Below are 21,753 nucleotides of genomic sequence, written 5' to 3'. Positions count from 1 at the left end.
TCATGGCTTCCAGCACCTTCTCTTCATACTCCCCTGTGTGGAATCAAACACTCTTGTGACTTTAGTTGCCATCTGTTCACCACTGGGCTGCCAGCTTCCGCGGACAGATCCGTGCATCTCCACACCCAGCCTGGCGGCCACCAAACACCCAAGACCCACAGCTGTGGGAAAGCCAGTGAGCAGGACCCCAGGTTGCTGGAGGAACTTTGGGCTTGGCTGGGGAGCCTCTCAACAAAGGAGAGAGGGAGGCCATGCTTGAAGGCGGTGTCCTTGACCTCCAGGTGCTAGGGAAGGAAGGGCCAGGCAGCCTCAAGCTGGAACTCAGAATGTGCTGTGATTAGCACAGCCAGGCTGTTCCTGGTGAGCCTTCCGTGGGCCTCTTATCTGGGTGGCCTTGGGCTCTGGGGGAGGGAGATGCCAGGCCCTCTAGCCGTGCACAGAGCACCTCCCCTAATAGTGGCCCTGGCATTCAGGGTCACGACTGGAGCCAGATGTGGATGGTGAGGCGCAGCTTCTGGGCCTGGCAAATGATGGCAGTTCTCCTGCTTGTCCTTCCAAGAGCCTCGCTGCTGGGAAGGGAAAAGCATTGCCACAGAGCTGAGGCCCCTGGGGTAAGGGACTCCCCTCTGCCGCCCCATGCTCTGCTTCCTGAGTCGGAGGTGTGGCAGCAACCCTAGCTCAGCCCCCGTTCCCTCCTTTGTCCCCAGGAAGCCTCACCCAGGTGTCTCCAGAGCCCAGCAGCAGCCCTGGGTCTCCAGGGCAGGGCTTGCCCCTCCCTGTTCAAGCCCCCAACCTCCATCTCTCACTCAGGGCCTTCTCTTGGCTCTGACCTGCCTTCAGTCCAGCCCGCCGCGTGCCCTTTCCGGGGCTACCTCCCAGATCTCAGCTAGACTGGGCTTGATGCCCTCTGACCAGTGATAACCATGGTGCTATTTATGCCAGAATGGAGGGACGGGAGCCTTCTGGGGTGAGGACTGGAGAAGCTGATTAAAGACTGGCCAGGAAGTGACTCGTGCCCTTGGCACCCAGCGAATGCCACACACTTTCCTTTTCTTCTAGCAGCAGGCCCTTCCTGCTTCCTTCCTTGGCCCCACGCTGTCCACTCCCTCCACCCAGCGCCCTTTGCCCTGTTTCTACCTGGAGACCCAGCTCCAATAGAACCTCCTCTGGAGGCCCCCCACCCCCAGGCAGAGGGGGGTGCTTCTCTGAGTTCCAGAGCCTCTGCAGTGTTAAAGCACTTTTGTGTGCTGTGTTCCTTCCTTGGCACATCTATGTCCCCGCTAGACCGTAAGCTCTTTGGGGATAGAGAGCAGGTCTTAATTTTGTGCCCAGAGCGCTGAGAATGTTCTGGAAGGAGCAACATAGGAGAGGTTCTGGGTTAAAAAAAATAGACTGAGAAAGGATGGAAGCAAGTGGGGTTTTAGCAGGGTCCCATGCCGAAGCCTCCTGGGGTTGAGGACATTGTCGCCTGGCCCCAGAGTACCCGCAGTACCTGGCACAGAGCAACCCTTTGCTCTGCGTCCCATGGATGGATGGATGGATGGATGGGTCGATAGAGGCCCACGAGAAAGATGCCTGTGGAGGAGGTGGGTTTGGAGAGATCTTGGGAGAAAGCAAAGGAAGAGGTTTAAAGTCAGAGAGCAACTAATCTGAGAGAAGGACAAGTGGCCAGCCCAGGGTGGGAGCAAGCTGGACAGATGGACGAAGGGGCCAGGAATCTGGCGTGGTCTGGAGTGGAGCTCTGAGACAAACATGCAGGCCCAGAAGCCCCAGCACATAGTAGGTCCTGGGGACCTGAGTACTCAAACTCGCCAGGTACAGATGGGGACCTTCCGTGCTGTGCTCACACAGGAGGGTGGCCTTCAGCAGGCGGCTCTGGACCAGCGGCTAAGGAGAGGGGGGGATGGGAAGGGAGTCTCTGGGCGGGTGGGTGGGTGGGTGGGGGTCTGAGAACCAAAGAGGATGAGGTGCTGCTGGCCTGAGCTGGGGAGGGACGGGGAAAACCGCCCTTGGAGTCCTCCGCAGGTCTGTTGACTGTGCCTGGCCCCCCGAGGAGGAAGCGGAAAGTCAGTTCACAGTGAATGAGGCCTTTCAGGCTCACTCAACCCCAGTGTTTCTCACAAGGAAGGTCAGCTGGGATCTGAAGCCGAGACATGGCTCTGTCCCAGCACCAGGCAGGGGAGTTCCTGCCACGTGTTGGCTGGCAGGGATGTCGACTGTCCTGCTGGGTGGGTCCAGGCTGCCATGCCAGGGACAGGTCCTCAGGCCTGATCAGCAGATGGGCAGAGACAGGGCATGCCCTCCTGATCTGCACCCAGCTAGGATGGGGGCACCTCCAGTGTGCCAGCTCTGCCCAGGGTCACTCATACCCACTGGGGCTGGCTGCTCCCTGCCTGACAGCAGCTGCCCTGACGGCTTCACAGTGGGGAGCACCGAGGCTCCAAAAGAAACTTGCCTGGGGATCCCCAGCAGGTAAATGGGGGCTTATTCAATATCTGCTATCTCTTATCCTTCTAGAAAATTCCACAGCCAGCTCGAGTGAGGCAGAGAGGAAGGCCCAAGTATACTACCGCGCATGTATGAATGAAACCAGGATCGAGGAGCTCAGGGCCAAGCCCCTGATGGAGCTGATTGAGAAGGTGAGTCCCTGGGACACACTCTCGCCTCCTCCTCCTGCCGCGCCTCCTGCCAGCCCCTCTGGCTGCAGCTCTCAGGCCCACTGGTGCTCAGCCACCCCACACCTCCAGCCTCCGCACCCAGCCGGAACGCGCAGCCTGTCTGTCTGCCACTGCGTGTGCATGCACGTCTGTGCGTGGGGGGACTGTCTGTTGTAATGTGTGGGGTTGTGTGTCGGCATCTGTTGAGGACATCTAAGTGTCTCAGTGCATCTGCGTGGGCCTTGGGGACGATATTCACTGGGAATCTCTTCCTCTGGATTGCCACTTCCCTTTCCTCAGGAGGTGGGTGTGAGTGTTCGAGAGGTGTGTGTTGTTCCCGAGAAACCAACAGGGAGTCTTAGGCCAGCAACAGAGCCAGACCTGCTGGCTGGAGGCCTCGCCTTGCTCCTGAGCCCAGGAGAAATCTTCCCTCCGGGCCAGGCTGCCTGGCACAGACGGAGATGGCTGCGGCTTTTCTGGCCACCCTTTGCTTGCTCAAGGGCTCCCCATCCTATCTCAGTTCAGGGAAGGTATTGCTGCAGGCATGGGGACTCTCCCAGTCCCTCCTCTCTGGCACAGGCCCCATGTGCCAGTGTGTGCCAATCTTGGAGGACCAAAGAGACTTTTTTTTAAGTCCCAACTTGGAGAGAGACCAAGGTAGACCACAGCTTATCAGCCTTTTTCAAAATACAGAGCCTTATTTCCCGTGGTCACAATTGGATTTATGTCTTAATAGTAATTACGTTCGTGTGATTGATTGTCCAACAAATGAACAGCACAGGGGGCAAAGTCTCTGGGATTCACAGCTCAGTTGTCAAGGATGAGTCTTTGCTCCCTCCGTGGGTCTCCAGGTCACAGGTCAGAAGCCCTTTCATTTGTTCTGGACGCTCCCAGAGGTCAGATGACTGCTCCAGGGTCACAGAGCAAGTCAGCTGCAGAACCAGAATTTGCATACAGGCTCCTTACCACCTTCCCCTCCCTATCTGCTCTGCCTTCTCCCAGCTCGGAGGCTGGAATATCACAAGTCCCTGGGCCAAGGACAACTTCCAGGACACCCTGCAGGTGGTCACTGCCCACTACCGAACCTCACCCTTCTTCTCCGTCTACGTCAGTGCAGACTCTAAGAACTCCAATAGCAATGTGATCCAGGTGAGCAGGCCTGGGCCAGGGAAGCAAAGGGTGTGGCCTCCTGGGGTGGAGGGAGACCTGCCCTGGGCCGCGCTGGTTTCTAAGCCCGGGTTATTTCTGGCAGCCCCAAGCAGTGAGATTTTTACAGGCAAGAGACTATGAGAGGGCAGACTAGCCATCTCGGTGGGCAGCTCATCGTGGGCCACAGAAATGACAAGTGATATCAACTCCTGGGCACAGCTGTAGCCACCTCTTTGTCCCCTCCCTTAGCCTCTGGCTCTGTGGTGCTGCTTGGAATGCTTTTGGTCCATCTCTCCCACCAGAGCCTGCCCAAGGCTGAGGATCAGCACACCCAGGAGAGCCCCCAGATTAGGGGTCATAAAGGCTTGGTTCTCAGCCCAGCTGCGCCACTCACTCACTGTGTGACCTTAGCAAGCGTCAACCTCACTGAGCTACACTTTCCTTTTCATCCTAATGAACTATAATAGCAGCTACCCAAGGTTCCAATGGTAGCCATCAGGAATTGACCCTCCTCTGCCTGCCCCACTCTCAGGAAACCCTGTACTGACACTGTCCCCTGGAATCCTCATTCCAGCTCTGAAGGTTAGGTGTGACCTCCCTAACGTTCTGGGCCAGGAACCTGGGGATCAGAAAGGTTAAGTAACGTGGGTTAAGGTTAAGTCACCTGTGTCGGCTCCTCGCCACTTGGGAAGGGTTTAGAGAAGTAGAGTGCATTGCTGAGGCCAAGGGGTGTTTGAAGAGGAAGGAGGCTCTGTCCAGCCCTCAGAAGGGCCCAGGTCCCTGCAGCTGACCCCACAGGTGGGCAGGAACGCGTCTGTCTTATCACTGAGTGATCCCATCTGTGACTTCGGCTACCGGCTTGTGCTCCTGCTGGGACCTGAGCTGGTCCCCAGTGCCTGGTGTGAGAAGTCCTGGGGCAGGCAGAGGCCGCAGGGGACACACAAGCCTGCAGCAGGGCCTTCCTCTCACTCTGCCTCCCTCTTTAGGTGGACCAGTCTGGCCTGGGCCTGCCCTCCAGAGATTACTACCTGAACAAGACGGAAAACGAGAAGGTGAGTGGGACTTTGCAGTGGTTCTCCCACCGTGTCCCCCACAGCATACCTGGGAAGGTCTTAGAAGCTGGGGGAACACAGAGGTATCGCTTTCCTGATGGGCAACAGGCAGCCCAGTCAGGGGAGGGATGCCCCCAGGCTCGCTAGTTCCTATGCAGGCACTGTGGGCTCAAAGGGCAGGGGTTAGGTGTCATTTGTCCCCATTGTAGAGAGGTGCAGTAGCAGCCCCCACCATTTGAGGGTCTCAGACCTTTTATATACCTCACCTCTAACCCTCCCAGTCACCCCAAAGTCACTCAGCTTCTCTGAACATCATTTGCTTTATCTGTCAAATGGATATTCGTTTTACCTTGCCCTATACAGAGGAAGAAATAAGTCTCAGAGACAGAAGTGACCTGTTCAAGGTCACACAGCCAGTAAGTGGGGAGATCCAGAGCCACAACCAGATCACCTCTAGCCCCTCACAGCTCTCCCTTCCCCTGCCCGGCCCACCTGAGGTTCACTCGCCTGTCCACGGGGCTCGAGGTCCAGTAGGAGAGGGAGACATTACTTAACTGATCACCCAACTAGATGCCAACTGTATACATTGTGATCAGGGCAGAGGGAGCCGAGAAAGGACTTGATTCAGCTCTAGGGACGTGGTGGCAGAGGGTGGTTCAGAAAAGGTGCATTTCTAGAACAGGAAGATGGCCAAGGACGATCCCTGAAGGCAGGGCCAGAGCAGCAGGGGCCAGCCTCAGGGACCTGTGTGTGTGCAGAGGCGGTGGGCTTTACCAGGAGCGCCACGGACACCAGTGAATACACACAGCGCCAGAATCCTCCCCAGAGCTGTTTTCCAGCATGTTTCCTGGGCCCCGTGCACAGGGCCGCAGCTGGGCCGGCCTCACCTGGCCCACTGGGCGGCAGGTGGCAGCCACTGACAGACAGTTTTGGGGTGCTGGGTCCCACAGGTGCTGACCGGATACCTGAACTACATGGTCCAGCTGGGGAAGCTGCTGGGCGGGGGGGATGAGGACGCCATCCGGCCCCAGATGCAGCAGATCCTGGACTTTGAGACGGCGCTGGCCAATATCACCATCCCCCAGGAGAAGCGTCGGGACGAGGAGCTCATTTACCACAAAGTGACGGCCGCCGAGCTGCAGGTACCCTGTGCGCCAGCTACCGCAGGGGCAGGGCCACTGGAGTACACAGAGTCGGACAGGGCGCTTGCGGGGAGGGGTCATACCCACTTCATCATGACCTTAAAGCCACCCTTGGAAGGAGGTGTTTATGCCCAGGTTACAGATAGACTGGGGCTCAGACAAGTCAGATGACCTGCTGGTGGCCACAGAGTGCGAAGGGACTCCAGAGCCAGGCTTCTTCCCTCGCCGGGCTGCTGCGTGTGACAGCATTTCCCTAGCAGCTCCCAGGCATCCAGCACCGAGCACTGAGTAAAGGTGGGGTGTGGATTCCGACGTTGCTTCTCCCTTTGCTGAACAGGAGATGAAGAGACATGGTCAGGGCCCGGAGCCTCCTGAGGGCAGGGGTGCTGGCCCTGGGACTCAGGCTTGGCTCAGCTCTTGACCATGTCCCTCGGCAATATCCAGAGGCGGAACTGGGAGTCAGACCTGTACTTTCTGTGAAACCGGTGTGACTCACCGGAGACCTGCTGTCCCCTCTGTAGGTCAGCCTTGCCGAGGCTGCCCCCTGGTGGCTGCTCAGGCCTCCAGGGCCTGGGGTGGACTTCCTACTGCTTCCTTCTTTCTGGCCGGTGTGCTGTTGCTGACCCGCTTGTCCTGGGCCCTGGTGGTCTCCGAGGAATGAGCAGAGTGGTCCCACGGATCTCCCTGTTCCTTGCCCTCAGGCAGGAGCGCCTGGTGGCCCTTGCTGTTCTGCTGGGGCGGACCCTGCGCCTGCGGTGGGCTCCACTGCTGGTCCGTCTTCTCCCGGCTTCTCTCCCATCCTTTCCCTCTTCCTTCGAGGAGGAAGTTCCTGCCCTTTTTTCCTCCTCCATCTGACAGATGTATCAGGGGCCACTTGGGCCCCGCTTTCCTGTGCTTCTGGTCTGGTGGGGACACTAAGAAACAATCCCAGTCTCCCTGCCTAGTGCTGTGGGCGAGAGAAGCAGGGTGCTGAGGCCCGGTGGGGAAGGGCTGGGGAAGCTGAGTGTACACCTGCCCCGCAGGGACCTTGGCCTGTGCAGGGCCTCGTGGGCTTCATTCTGGAAGTCGTGCTTCCATGGGGTTTCCTGGGTGAAGTGTGTGTCCCTCTGGCCCCAGGCACAGGGCTACAGCCAGCCCGGCTCCACCCTGGCCTAATGGGCAGCAGTTTGGGAGTGTTGAGTCCCTGGCTGACTGGATACCTGCACTACATGGTCCGGCTGGGAGGCTGCTGGGCCCGGGGGCTAGGGCACCACCTGGCCCCGGATGCAGCAGATCCTGGACTTTGAGACGCACTTTATCCTGAGGGCTGCGGGGGGTGGGGTCTCCCGGGCACAGGTGCAGCCCATGCAAAGACGTGGGCTGAGGCAAGAAAGCCCAGCCTTCTGGTGGCACAGCTGCCCCTCGGGTCCCCGGGGAGGTTGGCGGCAGGGTGAGTGGTTCGCGCGGGTTGTTATGGAGATCGGCAGCCTGTGTCGGCACCATCTGGCACTGTTTTTCCGCTCTGAGGCCGGGAGGTGGAGGGAGATGCAGTTCACCCCCCAGCTGCAGGGGCCCGGCCTGAGCGCTCGCCTCACGGCTCTGACGTGGTGCTCAGAGATTGGACATCAATCTGGCGTGGCCAGCGGGTTCTGCCCTGGCAGCCTCTCCCTATTGCTTCCGCTCTCTTGTTTCATGGAAGAAAGGAAAGGTCATAACTTCAGCAGGGGCTGAAGACCACACAGTGCCTGCCGGGGGCCTGGAGTCAGAGGGTCGCACCTTGAGCCGTGTGGCCTTGGCAGGTGAGGAGCCCACCCTGAGCCTTGGTTTCCTTCCAGGTAAAAAGCCCTTGGTCATCTGCTCACACCTGTTCTGTGCGGGAACAGAGACAAATGAGACACGGCCCCTGCCTTCACCAGGGACAGTGGCTCTTAACTCTTAAGTCATGGAGTCTTTTGAGAACAGCTCAAAAACTACGGACTGTCACCCAGGAAAAATGGGCATGTGTGCATGAAAAAAACACACAGGCTAACATTTAGAGAAGTCCTGGACGCCCCCGAAACCTGCCTGGCCTGCCCGTGGGTTAGGAGGACAGAACATGACGAAAAGGATGAGATTTTGTTTTGTAAACTGGCATGCGCCGTGGAAAAGTAGCATCCCGGAAGTCATTATCAGTAGTGCTGTGCTTTTGTGATCGGTGGTATTTCTCAGGTCCCTATCACTAAATTAACTTGAATCATTCCACCCTGGGACAGTGTCTTCTTCTCTGGTAGCTGGGGATTTGTTTTCTTCTCCTACTCAGGATGAATCGAGGAGAGGGACTCCAGGCTTACGTGTGGTTCAAGGCTAGACCTACTGGAACAGAATGGTGTTCCGGGCTAGCCCCAAGTGGAGTTCGGATTCAGAGCCATGAGTCAGACCACCTTCTGCTGCTCTGGGGGTGGAGGGGACCTTCTCGTTCCTTTCTAGGACCTCCCGCCCCGCAGGCTGTTTGGGCCTCGGCCCCATCCTCTGCCATTTCTCCTGTAAAAATGAAGCCCGAAAGCACCCTCATCTTTCCACTCCTCAGGCCTGAGTTGGTGGGTGCCCAGCGGTCCTCCTAGGCTGTGGGCGTGGGAAGCAGCTCTCGGGCCTGCCTCGAGGGGATTTGAGTCAGGGCAGAGTGTCCTAGTCCATTAAAACTGCTGCATTAGCCAGGCCCACCTGTAATCCCAGTGGCTCGGGAGGCTGAGGCAGGAGGATAGTGAGTTCCAAGCCAGCCTCAGCAAAAAGCAAGGTGCTAAGCTACTCAGCGAGACCCTGTCTCTAAAGAAAATACAAAATAGGGCTGGGGGTGTGGCTCAGTGGTCGAGCACCCTGAGTTTAATTCCCCAGCACCAACCAACCAAACAAACAGAACTTCCACATCCATGGAGATGGATCTCGGCACCTGCGCCTCAGGAGTTCACTAAAGCAAGACACTGAAATGTGGACGTCCCGCTGTCAGCACAAGCCTCTTTATCTCCGAGTTGTGAGAATTGCCCTGTCGGGACTCTGCTCTCCTGGAAGGAGCAGGTTTGTGATGAGTACGTAGAGCTTTCCCCACCTGATGCCTCACCCTGCACCAGGATCCGCCACCTCAGTTCATGAAGCTCTCGTGAGCCCTGTAGCTGGTGACATTCGGTAAACTAACCCACTCTCCCAGGGTCTTTGCCGCCAGGCCATGCAGTCAGGTGACCCTGATCGTGGGACCCAGTTTGAAGGTCTCATCACACACCTCTGAATTCTGTGGCCACAGAAATGTAGAGATTGGCCGGAGGGTCTCCTGCCAGGGAGAGGGGAGGCTCCGGGCCACGGGGGAGGCCAGGCTGAAAGGCCTGCGGCAGTCAGCTCTGGGGGCAGGGTCGCTGACCCCATCTCAGGGAAAGGAGAGACAGTGCCCAGAGCTGGTTCCTGCTGGGGACTCTGATCTAGGCCTCCTCGCGCCCAGCTCAATGTCACCAGCTCATGTCACCCAGCTCATGTCGCAGGGCTGTGCTGGCGCCTGCCGGCTCGGGGCCCACTGTGCGCTTCTCTTCCCAGCCTCCTGGGGGTTTGCCATCGGTGTTGGTGGGAACATTCACCCAGGGATGACGCCAGTCAGCCCCCTACTGAGAACTGGTCGATGACTTGTACCAGCACAATACCGCCTTTGGGAGCTGCCCCCGCCCTGTCCCCAGCCTCATCTGTCCTTTGAGATGTTTGTTCCCCAATGGATTAGATGTCCACTTAAACCCAGGAGCAGGGGCTGGGGTTGTGGCTCAGTGGTAGAGCGCTTGCCTTGCACGTGTGAGGCACTGGGTTCAAGTCTCAGCACCACATATAAATAGAGGAAGGTATTATGTCCATCTACAACCAAAAAAAAATTTAAAAATAAAAAAAATAAACCCAGGAACAATGGCCTTGGGGTGGAGCCCAGTGGTAAAGCCTGTGCTTAGCCTGCTCACGGCCCTGAGTTCAATCCCCAGCACCCCACCAAATACACCCAGAGATGAGTGCCCTGAGTTTTATTTAACCCCCACAGTAAACCATATAACCTCAGGAAAGTCACCTTCCCTGATCAGCAAACTCAGCCTCTGTGAATTGGGGGTCTTGTGACTGACTGCCTGTCCCAGCAGGCGGGGGTGGATCTTAGGTGGCTTTATGGGTACGGTTTTCCTGTATGAAGGGAATGCATTTCTCACTTCCCTATTTGTCTTACATTTTGCCCTTTCAAGAGAATAGAGAATGGAGTTTGAAATCTGCCAGGCCCAGGGCCACTTTTGGAAGGTCTTAAGCGATGATCGTAATTTCTGGGATTGCTGGCTAAGTCAGGTGCCCATCCAAGTGATTGACATGTAGAGGTGTCTTTGCTAAAAGACGAGATATGCAGCCCAAAGCCTCGTGTTCTGTAAAACTGCACACTAAAAATAACCGAGCGTGTGGGGAATACAGGGCCAGAGCAGACACATTGCGCAGCTCTGCTTGAGGAAGTGACACCAAGGGACACACGTCAGCATTGAAGCCCGAATCTCTATGTGTCTGCACTTAAGCTGGGCCGCTCAGGCCAGCGTCGAACTCACAGAGACAGGTGGGGGTGGGAAGTGGAAAGCACAGAGTTCAAGTCTTGCAAAAGTCATCTGCAGCTGGGTGAGCCACATCCCCAGCCCTTTTTATTTTTCATTTTGAGACAGGGTCCCGCTAGGTTGCTGAGGCTGGCCTTGATTTGAGATCCTCCTGCCTCAGCCTCCTGGGTTTCTGGGATTACAAATGTGCAGCATATTTTACCACAATTTATTTTTAAAGTGTTGTAGGACTTCACAACAAAAATCTGCAATCTCAAGAGGGATAGCTTGCATGGCTGGAGGCTGCTGCTGCAGGAGATGCTGGCCGTGATGTGGAGGTGTTGGGGGAGACACCTCTGAGCAGGGCACCTTGGGGTGCCAAAGGGAAAGTGAGATCTGTTGGGAGCTGATAGTTATGAAAAGTCAAGGGTCTTTTTGGAAAGCCCTGGGTACAGGTTCTCATTTTAGGTCCTTAAAACAGAGCTGCTGGGGCTGAGGTTGTGGTTCAGTGGTGGAGCGCTCTCCTAACGCGGGTGAGGCACTGGGTTCAATCCTCAGCACCACATAAAGATAAATCAATAAAAATAAAGGCATCATGTCCACCTAAAAAAATACTTAAAAAAAAAAAAAAAAAAAGAGCTGCCGCTGGGCATGATGGTGCATGCCTACTATAATCCCAGAGGCTTGGGAGGCTAAGGCAGGAGGATCAAGAGTTCAAGGCCAGCCTCAGCAACTTAGTGAGGCCCCAAGCCACTTAGCTGCCTCAAAATAAAAAGGGCTGGGGGTGTGGCTCAGTGGCAAAGTGGCCCTGAGTTCAGACCCCAATAACTCCCCAAAACAAACAAGCACAAAGAGCCGCGGGCCTGGTGTGTGCAGGGCTGAGCTGCAGGCTTCTCCCTTCTTGCTGCAGTCATCACCGACTTTGCTGTCCCAGCTCCCCCCTCGGCAGCCTCACCTGTGGACCACAGTTTACCCCACAACACTGGCCCTCCTGAATGTTGGATCCTCTGCAGCAGACTGGTGCTGCTGACACCCTTGTTGAGTGGGACAGTGCTGGCTTCTGTGTGTGACCCTCCCAGTTACCAGATACACAGGACTCATTGTCATGATGATCCCTGTTTTTCACATGAGGTGCTGAGGCACAGATGGGCACATTAACTTATTAAAGGTTGCACAGCTCATAAGCAAGAAAGCTACACCAGGAAAGCTACCTAGCCCATCTCCTGATTCTTAATTGTTAGGGGTCTGAGGCTCCATGTCTTCCTCTGTAAATGGGGATAATTGTGGCCACTGCTTGGTCAGTTGGGCAGTAGCACATGCCGCATGGGAAGGGCATGGTGATGGTGGTGGCTGCTGTGCCTGCGGCTGCTGCTGCAGCCTCTCATCCCACCCTGGTTCCGCTTCAGATGAGGTTTGCCTCTGGCTCCCGGGGACGCTGTCCACTGCAGCACTCACCAGCCAGCCAGCCTCTGCCTGGAGCTCCATCTGCACCGTGGTCCCAGGGCAGAGGCACAATGACGCCTTCCGAGGGACACTCGAAGACGGGGCTGAGGAGAAGCCACCCTCCAACCTCACGCTGTCCCCTTCCCTTGCAGACCTTGGCACCGGCCATCAACTGGCTGCCCTTCCTCAACGCCATCTTCCACCCCGTGGAGATCAACGCGTCGGAGCCCATCGTAGTCTATGACAAGGACTACCTGGAGCAGGTCTCCGCCCTCATCAACGCCACAGACAGATGGTGAGGCCGGCAGCCCTGCTGGGCAGGAGGGGCAGGAGGGGCAGGGCGGCCGGACGCAGGGCACCGCACCCTGGTGGGCTTCCCCGAGAGGCAGCAGAGGGTGCTGGTCCCCTGGGCAGCTTCAAATCCTGCTGCCCTCAGCCAGCTGTGTAGCTGTGGGCATGTCCCTTGTCCTTTGTCGGGGTCATACTGTCACCCATAAGATGGGGATGCAGATAGCACCTACCAAGCAGGGGATTCGTGAGAGTCACACAAAATGATTCATGTTTTAACACTTGCCTGGCATGGAACGGGATGCTGCCAATACCACCCATAATTTTTTGGTGAATACTTACGGGTTTTTTATTTTATTTTATTTTATTTTATTATTTCAAAGGCTTATAGAAATGTTGAAAAATACAGAAAATAGGAAAAATGTAAAATTATTCAAAATACTACTCTTGGTCATTTTGGGGGGTGTTTGTGTGTGTGCATATCAAGGAGAGAAGGTGTGAGGGAAGAGAGGTTTCCAATCCATAGTTCTTCTTTCTCCTTAATGTGACTAGATGGATAATCTACTTTTCCCTTGACTCTTCATTTTTATTTTAGTAGTAGGAGTACTGAGGATTGAACCCAGGGGCACTTAACCACCGAGCCATATCCCCAAACTTTTTGTATTTTATTTAGAGACAGGGTCTCACTGAGTTGCTTAGGGCCTCGCTGTTACTGAGGCTGGCTTTGAACTCACTGTCCTCCTGCCTTAGCCTCCCGAGCCACTGGGATTACAGACATGCACCACCGCTCCAAGCCTTGCCTTGGCTTTCATTATGAATATTTCCCAGTGCCATTCCAAACCCTCTGTGAGGATCATTTTTATAGTTGCATAGTATTCCATCAACTGTACATGCAGTATTTGCCACACCCTCCCCCGTAGTCAGACTTTTAGGGTGATTCCGGTTGAGGCTAGATGTTGAATATAGCGAACATCTTTGTACTAAGGTAACATCTTTGCAAACTTGACTCAGCATGGTCAGTTGGTCAGCCACAGATAGGTTCCCTGTGCCCTGTGGGTGGAACATGGGAACTGTCATTCATGAAACCTGGCTGGCCAGAGCTTCCTTTCCTGCCCCTGCTGCTCTAAGGCCTCTATTTCCCGTTTGAGAAGGGAATGGCAGCCTCCTCCCCACTGTAGCATACACCACCAGGCGAGTCTCTAGGCAGCGGCTTCACAGCTTCAGACACAAAGCAGCTAAGCAGCAGCATGTATTGAGCACTGCTGGTATGCAAGTGATTGCACCGGACACTGGGGGGTTCTAGGCGGAGCGCCAGGCGTTCCTCGGAGAGTTACATTCCATGTGCTTGGAAGGCAGCCGCCAGCCGAGCCCCAGGTAGGCTAGGAAGGAGGCCGGGGTGAGGCTGTTCGGGAGCCCCGGGCATTTCTGAGCCAGCGTCCTCTTCCCCAGCCTGCTGAACAACTACATGATCTGGAACCTGGTGCGGAAAACGAGCTCCTTCCTCGACCAGCGCTTTCAGGACGCCGACGAGAAGTTCATGGAAGTCATGTACGGGACCAAGAAGGTGAGCTGCGACCGTGATTCCCGGGTTCATGCTGAGCACCTACTGTGTGCTCTGCCCTGGGGCTGGTCAGACCACTGTACCCTCAGGGCTGTGGCACTTACGAGGGTTGAGTCTAGGAGGAGAATGAAGAGGCCACTGAGGGTCCGTCTGGGCACATGGGAACACTGATGGGGACTTAGGCCCCCAGGGTGGGCAGAGGCTTCTGGAAGGAGGTGGTTATGCCAAGCCAAAGCACAAAGAGGAGTCTTAGCAACTCGGCTGGTTTGCAGAGAAGGTAGTTTCTGTTCTGTCCCTCCAGCTGCTTCCCCGTGGAGATGTCAGCGCGCTCCTTATGTAACTGTGACTCTATAGGAGGGGACTTCTTCCCCAGAAGCATCAAACACATCAAACACCTGCTCACAAGGGCTCCCTGATTCTTATCCTCCCTGTTTGTGGTCAGGGGAACCCAGTCCAGACCCAGGTTCTCTCAGGGGCAGGAGTCCCAGGCCCCAGACCCAGTAGGCTCCACCCATCTTAAGTGCCCCCAAACCTCTGCGGCTCCTTTTGTAAGAGGCTTCCAGGCCTCCCTCCCTCCCTCTCGCCCAGGAAGCTGATGCCCAGAATTCTGATGCCAAGAATGAGGCCTCCCCATCTCATTTACGCATCCAACAAACAGTTACTCCTGCACTGTCACCGTGGGCCAGGCCCCGAGCCCAGAGTGGGAGTACCAAGATGGGTGGGGTGGGTCTGTGCCCAGGAGCCCTGCCTGCCTGGGAGGTGCCAGGGCTGACCTGCCCTCACGTACCTAAGGCTCAGAGAATGGCTGGGAGTGCCCCGGCTGCAGAGCAGGGGGCGCTGGGCAGAGATTTGAATGGGAGGTTCTGCTTCTTACCACACAGCCTTGGGCGGGTCACTTAAATGGGGCAGGGACTCAGTCTTCCCGTCTGTGAAAAGGGGTGACGGATCCCTGGGCTCCGTTTCCTCAGGCCGTAAAGTCGGTTCCAAAGGCGGAAGCTTCTGCTGGAGGGCTGGCCGCTGTCCTCATGCTCCCTGCCCACAATCCGCAGATCTTGGCGGGGAGGAGGGACCCCTCTCCGCTCCCTGCTGGTGCTCCTCGGGTTACAGTGAAGAGGCTACGCGTCGCACAGCCTCCTCAGGGGCCTGTGGGCCCCTCCTTTTCTGCCCGGAGGTAGCCCCCACGTCAGATGAACGCTGCCTGACCCTTTCTTGTTTAAAGAGTTCTCTCCTCATTCCAAAACCTTTGTCGTAGGCAGGCAGAGTGGCCTTTTTGCGGGAAGTCACTGGAGCCAGACTCTGGGCTCAAGCCCACCGCAGCACTTACTCCCTGAGTGCTCCTTTGGGGCCAGTGACTTAACCTCTCTGTGCCTCGCTTCTCTCCCTTAGTCTCCCTGGAGCATTCTAGGCGCGAGGCCTGCACACCCTGGCTCTCAGGCGCTCGGTGCTGTCACGGCTGTTGACATCATTACTGCGCCTCTGTCTCGTGCTGGATGTTCTGGGCATTTCCACAGAGTCCTCAAGGGCAGGCCCGCCGTTGATTCAGCTCCAAATTCCTGAGACCTGGCACAGTCCCTGAGCAGGGGAGTCACTCAGGGGACAAATGCGTGTGTGTAAAGTGAATGGGCTTCTCCAGAGATGCCGGGCAGAAGACGATAAGAATCTGCCCGTGATCCAGCCGTCAGAGCCTCTGCCCAGCCTCAAAGTTGGAGGCTCCCTAGCTGTGACCCACTATGTGCTCGGCCTCAGCATATCCAGGCCAAGTCTGTGTCCAGCTGTGGGCTACCCAGTGGCTGGCAGGGCGGCAGGCAGGAGGGAGAGGGGAGCAGAAAGCAGCCATTGAAACGGACACAGGTTGGGACAGCTCAGCAGAATCCAGGGGCTACACTTAGACTAGAATGGCCTTCCCTTCCTTCTTGACTAAAAAAAAAAATGTTTTAAGTCATAATTTACATACAATAGAGTATTCAGTATACCTGGCCATGGTGGCACACTCTGGTCATTCCAGGGAGACCCTGTCTCAAAATAAAAATTTGAGACATAGACTAGTTTAGTGTGGTGTTAGGGTGGCCCTGGGTTCCATCCGTAGCACCCCATTAAGAAAAAAAGAAAGCAAGGCCGCCTAGCATGTGTGAAGCCCTGGGTTCAACCCCCAGCACTTAAAACAATATGCACACACATGTGCAGAGAGTGTGGGTGAGAGATACAGTTGGTTGATTTGTGACAATGAAGTCGTGTGTGTGACCACCAGCCCGGTCAGGACAGAGAAGGTTTCCATGACCCAGTTACCCGGCATGCCCTCGGGCCCCTTCCTGCGTCTCCCCGAGGTGCTGCAGATGGGCAGCCGCGTCCTACGCTGCCTGCCTGGCCGCCTGGCTCAGTGAGTCTGTGGAATTCGTCATGTTGTGGCATCTCTGAGTAGCTGGTTCCTCCGTGCTGCCAAGTGGTATGTCGCTGTAGAAAAACACCACATTTTGTTTATCCATCTGTCTGCCGATGGGCATTTGGGTTGTTCGCAGTAGGGCTGGTGTGAAGCAGGCTGCCCCGAGCCGGTTGTCACGCCTGTTCCTCAGGGTTAAGAGGACCCTGCAGCCGGACCGGTTTCCATAAGCAGGGTCATCACACCTCGTCATTCACACTGTCCATGGAGGGATGGCCGGGCAGGGGGCCAGTGGGCTGAAACCCTCCCGGTGCTCTTTATCAGCCCATGCTCTGGGGAGCTGCAGCCCAAGGACCATTTCTGGTTCATACTGAGGCGTCCTGTGGGCTAGCACTGCTTGTGGGTGAGACTGAGGAAGAACTAACTTAAGCCCGGCGCAGTGACACACCTGTGATCCAAGCTGCTGGGGAGGCTGAGGCAGGAGGATTGCAAATTCAAGGCCAGTCTGGGCAATGAGCGTTGTGAAACCCTTTCTCAAAATAAAATATAAGGAAAGAGCTGGGGTTGGGGTGGGCGTGCAGCTCAGTGGTGAGGCGCTTGCCTGGCATCCTTAGCACATTAAAAAAAAGCCGACATTGAAGTTTTGTGATGTCACCGTGGCCTTCTGTCTCTAGGAGGCTGTAAATGGGGCTGGGCCCCTGGCCTTCTGGGAAGGTTGCCATTGCTCAGGTGGACGGGCAGCTTCCTGAGGTTCTGCACCTCCAAGATTTCCATGTGTCCTCCAGGAGGCAGGACCAGGTGGAGTTGGCGGGAGCCCCGGATGGAGGGCCAGGCATGTCAGAGTTCCCATCCCTGTGGCACCCCTACCCACTGTCACCTACTGGACCAGTGACTGCCCTTACTAAATTTCTGCTTCCTGTCTGTCCAGTGGCCCATCCCTGCCCGCTAGGGGTGCTCCGTGGCAGACCTTCGTGAAGTGCCAAGCACAGAAGCTGGTACTCAGGAGACAGTAGGTGGTGGCCACGAGGGGTGTCTGTGGCCTAAAGTAACTTCTGCGGCCAGAAGAGGTCCGTCTCCCTGGAGTTCTGGGGGGAAGCACAGGACCCCGATGGCGCCACCTCCCAGCCAGGCCTTGGGCGGAGGAGGACTGGGCCCAGTGACCTCTGCGCCCGTGTTTTCCAGACCTGCCTTCCTCGCTGGAAGTTTTGCGTGAGTGACACGGAGAACAACCTGGGCTTTGCCCTGGGCCCCATGTTTGTCAAAGCGACCTTCGCCGAGGACAGCAAGAACATAGTAAGTACCTCCCCTGTGGACAGAGTGGGCATCGCATCTGCTGGACCACCCCCCACCCCGCCCCCAGCCCGACAGCCCACACTCTGCTCTGCCCTGGGCCTTTCCTGCTCCAGGCCACAGGATCCTGGGGCCTAACTCAGAGGCCGTCTTCTCAGGCTGCAGGGCGTGACCTACTAAATGACTTCCGTGGTTGAGGGCCAGGCCAGTTTGTGTTGTTTAATTTGATCTTCCCAGTCACCCCACGAGGCTACCACAGCCATCTCCACCCCCTGGGGCTGTGAAGGACCCCACCAGGTAATGTTGACCTGGAAGTGACATTTTTCTTACTCTGAGGGTGACAGAATTATTCAGGCAGGTAGAGGATCATCATGGCTGAGTGCTGGGGAGACAGCCAGCCCCCAGCTCAGATTCTGGCTCCGTCACTTGGCTGGGTGACTTGAGCGGTGTTCTCCCCTCACCTGGGACATGAAAGTGGGGCAGAGGGGTGTTAAATTGTTAAGGTGAGATAGCAATAAATCACCAAGTGGATCTTAAAGCAAGAGACAGGCCAAGGGCCAGGCTGCTAGTCACACCCTTCCACCCCTCCCAGGGTTCGAGCACACCTTTTGTAGTCCAAAACCATATTAACGCATAAGTGGCTGTTGCTATGACTCAAAACCATAAACAAACATCATAGGATCTAAAATCATAAGCAGTAAAGAGGGTGGGCCAAAACGTCCCTAGTTGAGGACAAGTTAAAGAATGGCTACTAACATCTAGACCGTTCACCTCTGATGGGGTAGATTGTCCAAGAAAAATGGGAACTGAAGAGGGGACACTTTTACGTTGTATAAGAATTGCCATCTGTGTCGCCTAACATGCTGTGCTAGGCAACCGCTCGCTGATGGGTGCAGAGGCGGAGCTTTGCCACGGGAGAAGCGTTTCTTACATGACGTGGAGTCTCAGGGCAAAATGGAGTCTGTGTGGTCATTGTCCACACAGCCTGGCCATAACAAAATGAGATGCTACACATAAAGAACACCTGGCCCAAAATAAGCTACAGTCAATGGCAGCGATTGTTTATCACATCTGCTGAGGCAGAATCTGAATCCAGGTCTGTCTGGCCCCAGCCCCATAGCTCTTGCCTTCCCCTTCCCCAGAATCCTTCCATCTTCTGTCTTTGGCCCCTGGTCTGCCCGTGCATCATCACCCTCAACAGCTGCCATTTGTGCCCTGAGTGTGGCCTTTCTGAGTGCTCCTCAGATCAAGTTCTCTGGGTGTTAAAGCTCTATTCTCATGTCTTCTGGACGGCTCCAAAAGAGCACTCCACCATGCTAAAGGCTCCGAAAAGTCCTGCTGCGGACCTTTCTGCTTCCCCAAGGCACATCCAAGCTCATTCGACCACAGAGACCAGTGCACAAAGGCCCGTCTCGTCCCGCGGGATGTCCTTGTTAGGAACATGGTCTGGAAGCACAGCCGTGGCCACCCTCTTAGCCCGCTCTGCAGAACCCGAGGCCTTGAGCCCACCTCGGTTTGGCCTCGGGTCCAGTGTCATCCTGTCTGGGGCACTGGCTGCATCCAGGGGGCCAGTGCCCAGAGCTGAGGGTGCCACCTCTGTCTCCTCAGGCCAGCGAGATAATCCTGGAGATCAAGAAGGCCTTTGAGGAGAGTCTGAGCACGCTGAAGTGGATGGATGAGGACACCCGGAAGTCAGCCAAGGAGAAGGTGAGGCCCCCGGGAGCTCGGGCACCCAGGCTTCCTGCACCGGGCGAGAGCCGCAGAGAGAGAGCAGGGCGAGGAGAGGCCAGCCTGTCCCCTGGGCACGCATGGATGCTGTCCTGCCTTGTGACCAGTCTAGCAGGCTGGGGGGACAGCCTGAAGCCCAGTGTCACACATCTCTTGGCTGAAGGTGGACAGGCAGGAGAGCACGTGCAAGAGAGGTGGACCAAGCCACTGTGGTGCCCGCTCCCTCCACAGCTCCCAGTCCCCCAGCGGTGGGGGACGGAGCCTCAGAACCTCATCACCTGCCAAAGGTTCCAACACTTGAACTTTGGGGACACATTTGGACCATAGCAGCTTCCCTTGGGGAAGCAACCATTTAATCAGAAACCCAAAAGATTAACTGGGGGCTGGGGTGGTGGCTCAGCGGTAGAGCGCTCGCCTCGCCTGTGGGAAGCACTGGGTACGATCCTCAGCACCACATAAAAGTAAAAAAAAAAAAAAAAAAAGATATTGTGTCCACCTATAACTAAAAAATAAATATTTTTTTTAAAAAAGATAAGTTAGGCAAAGGGGGAATGTTTCCAAAAAGAGATGTGAAAGTCCTAAGTGGGGAGGAGCCTGATCCCCCACCCCTTGATCTGACCCTGAGCCCAGAGCCCACAGAGCTGGGGCCAGCTGGCCAGCATCGCGGGTGCTCAGTTCTGTGTCCCTCCCATCCAGGCGGACGCCATCTACAACATGATAGGCTACCCCAACTTCATTATGGACCCCAAGGAACTGGACAAAGTGTTCAACGACGTGAGTGGCTTGCGCCCTGCCATCCCAAGTGCCCACTTGGGGAGGGGCCAAGGTGGGCGGGGCGCCCAGGGCTTCTGGAGGCAGGGAGGCTGACCTGGCATCATGACAGCCATCAGGGGATTAGCTCAGCGGGAGAGCGCTGGCCTCGCATCATGACTCCAACTGGTTCAACCCAAGCACTACCTAAAACGGGCGGCAGGGGGGCTGGGGTTGGCTCAGTGGCACAGCGCTTGCCTCACACACGTGAGGCCCTGGGTTCAATCCTCAGAACCACATTAAATAAATTAAAAAATAAAGATATTGTGTCCATCTACAACTAAAAAATTAAAAAAAAAAAAAAAAAGGTCTTGGGGAAGCAGATCCTAAAAGGTGCAGCACCACCTGACCCTGAGCCCAGAGCCCACAGGGCTGGGGTCAGCTGGCCAGCATCGCGGCCCTAAAACACCACGGGGGGGTAGAAAGTGAAGCCCCTCACACCCCCGATCCTGCCCCAGCGTGGCCACCTGTCTTCAGGGTCGCTCCCCGACCTCCTCAGAGAAAACTCGGACCTCAAATTTTGACCTTGAGATGGGGATGGGAACGAGGAGGGAGCCATCCCAAATGCACGGTGACGCTCCACTGAGGCGGAGGGGGATTGCTGCCTCCCTGCTGCCAGAACCTTGGGCACATCAACCCTTTAAGTGGGTTGTGATTTTGCCCCAAATGATAGTTTCCTATCTTCTCATGAGTGAAATTTCTGAAATTCAGGCATTTTTGAAATTATAATAACCTCTCATCATGGTTCTATTTAAAACCTAAGACTATTAAAATTACTTCTGAGAATAGGAGACTCATTCCGAAGCCATGTTTCTTGAGAATAATTTCAGACACCCCAGGGTCAGCATGATGCGAGACCCAGAGTCTCCTGGAGATAGCTCAGGCAGGGCCCACAGGACAGGGGCCTGCCCCTGAGGGCCCAGTGTTTTATCGCAGCCCTTGAGTGCGCCGTAAAGATCTGGAGTGGACCTGGGGGAGGGCTTTGCACCTGTCAGGAGCTGAGAAGCCGGGCCCAGGGGTGGGGGTGTGATCACACCTGTCCCCTGACATTTCAGAGCTAGATTCCAGCGTGATTCATTAAATCTGTGCTGTCCAATTTGTTAGCTACTAGCCATGGGGGGCTATTTAATTCATCAAAACTTAAGTTAATTAAAATTTAATTACACTAGCACATTTGAGATGCTCGGTAGCCACCTGTCACCAGAGTCTACCATATTGGCCAGTGTGGGTACAGAACACACGGAGAACACACCCATCGTCACAGTCCTGCAGGACAGTGATGGAGATACTTCTTGCCCAAGGGAACCACTGCCGGGGCATCCTGCAGCACTGTGACACTGTCAGGCGCCTGAAGGAGACAGTTGTTGCTGGGCCCAGCAGGTTAGAGGCCTCCGAAGGGGCGGAGCCTGCAGCTGCGAGCCCAGACTCTGGCCCTGGACCTGCCGACCCATCCCTTCACCTCGAGGGGTCTGTTTCTGAGTTTCCTCTGGGCATGCTCCCATCCTGTGTCTCTGCTTCTTTCTTCAGTACACGGCAGTTCCAGACCTCTACTTCGAGAACGCCATGCGATTTTTCAACTTCTCCTGGAGGGTCACCGCTGACCAGCTCAGGAAAGCCCCCAACAGAGACCAGTGAGTCCCCCAGGCCCGGCCAGGAAGGCCTTGGTTCCCCACCATGGGGATGCACCCGCTGAGCTTGCCTTCCCCACCCACTGTCAG

The 21,753-nt window shown here is 56.0% G+C and overlaps 1 protein-coding gene across 3 annotated transcripts in view; it reads left to right on the top strand.

The window, feature by feature from the left end:
- Positions 1-21,753, top strand: part of Ece1 (endothelin converting enzyme 1) — a 97,605-nt gene that overhangs the window by 64,616 nt on the left and 11,236 nt on the right. For all 3 annotated transcript variants that reach the window (XM_077791652.1, XM_077791651.1, XM_077791650.1), the window contains exons 5-14: positions 2,518-2,639; positions 3,660-3,806; positions 4,793-4,858; positions 5,809-6,000; positions 12,134-12,276; positions 13,719-13,833; positions 17,390-17,500; positions 19,106-19,204; positions 19,922-19,999; positions 21,563-21,666. In XM_077791652.1, coding sequence (XP_077647778.1) covers positions 2,518-2,639; positions 3,660-3,806; positions 4,793-4,858; positions 5,809-6,000; positions 12,134-12,276; positions 13,719-13,833; positions 17,390-17,500; positions 19,106-19,204; positions 19,922-19,999; positions 21,563-21,666 — 1,177 coding nt within the window. The remainder of the gene's footprint in view (positions 1-2,517; positions 2,640-3,659; positions 3,807-4,792; positions 4,859-5,808; positions 6,001-12,133; positions 12,277-13,718; positions 13,834-17,389; positions 17,501-19,105; positions 19,205-19,921; positions 20,000-21,562; positions 21,667-21,753) is intronic.

The sequence above is a fragment of the Urocitellus parryii genome, chromosome 11 (genome assembly GCF_045843805.1).
Source record: "Urocitellus parryii isolate mUroPar1 chromosome 11, mUroPar1.hap1, whole genome shotgun sequence".
NCBI classification, from domain to species: domain Eukaryota; kingdom Metazoa; phylum Chordata; class Mammalia; order Rodentia; family Sciuridae; genus Urocitellus; species Urocitellus parryii.
The sequence above is the reverse complement of the archived record's forward strand: the minus strand, read 5'-3'. Positions and strand labels throughout refer to the sequence as shown.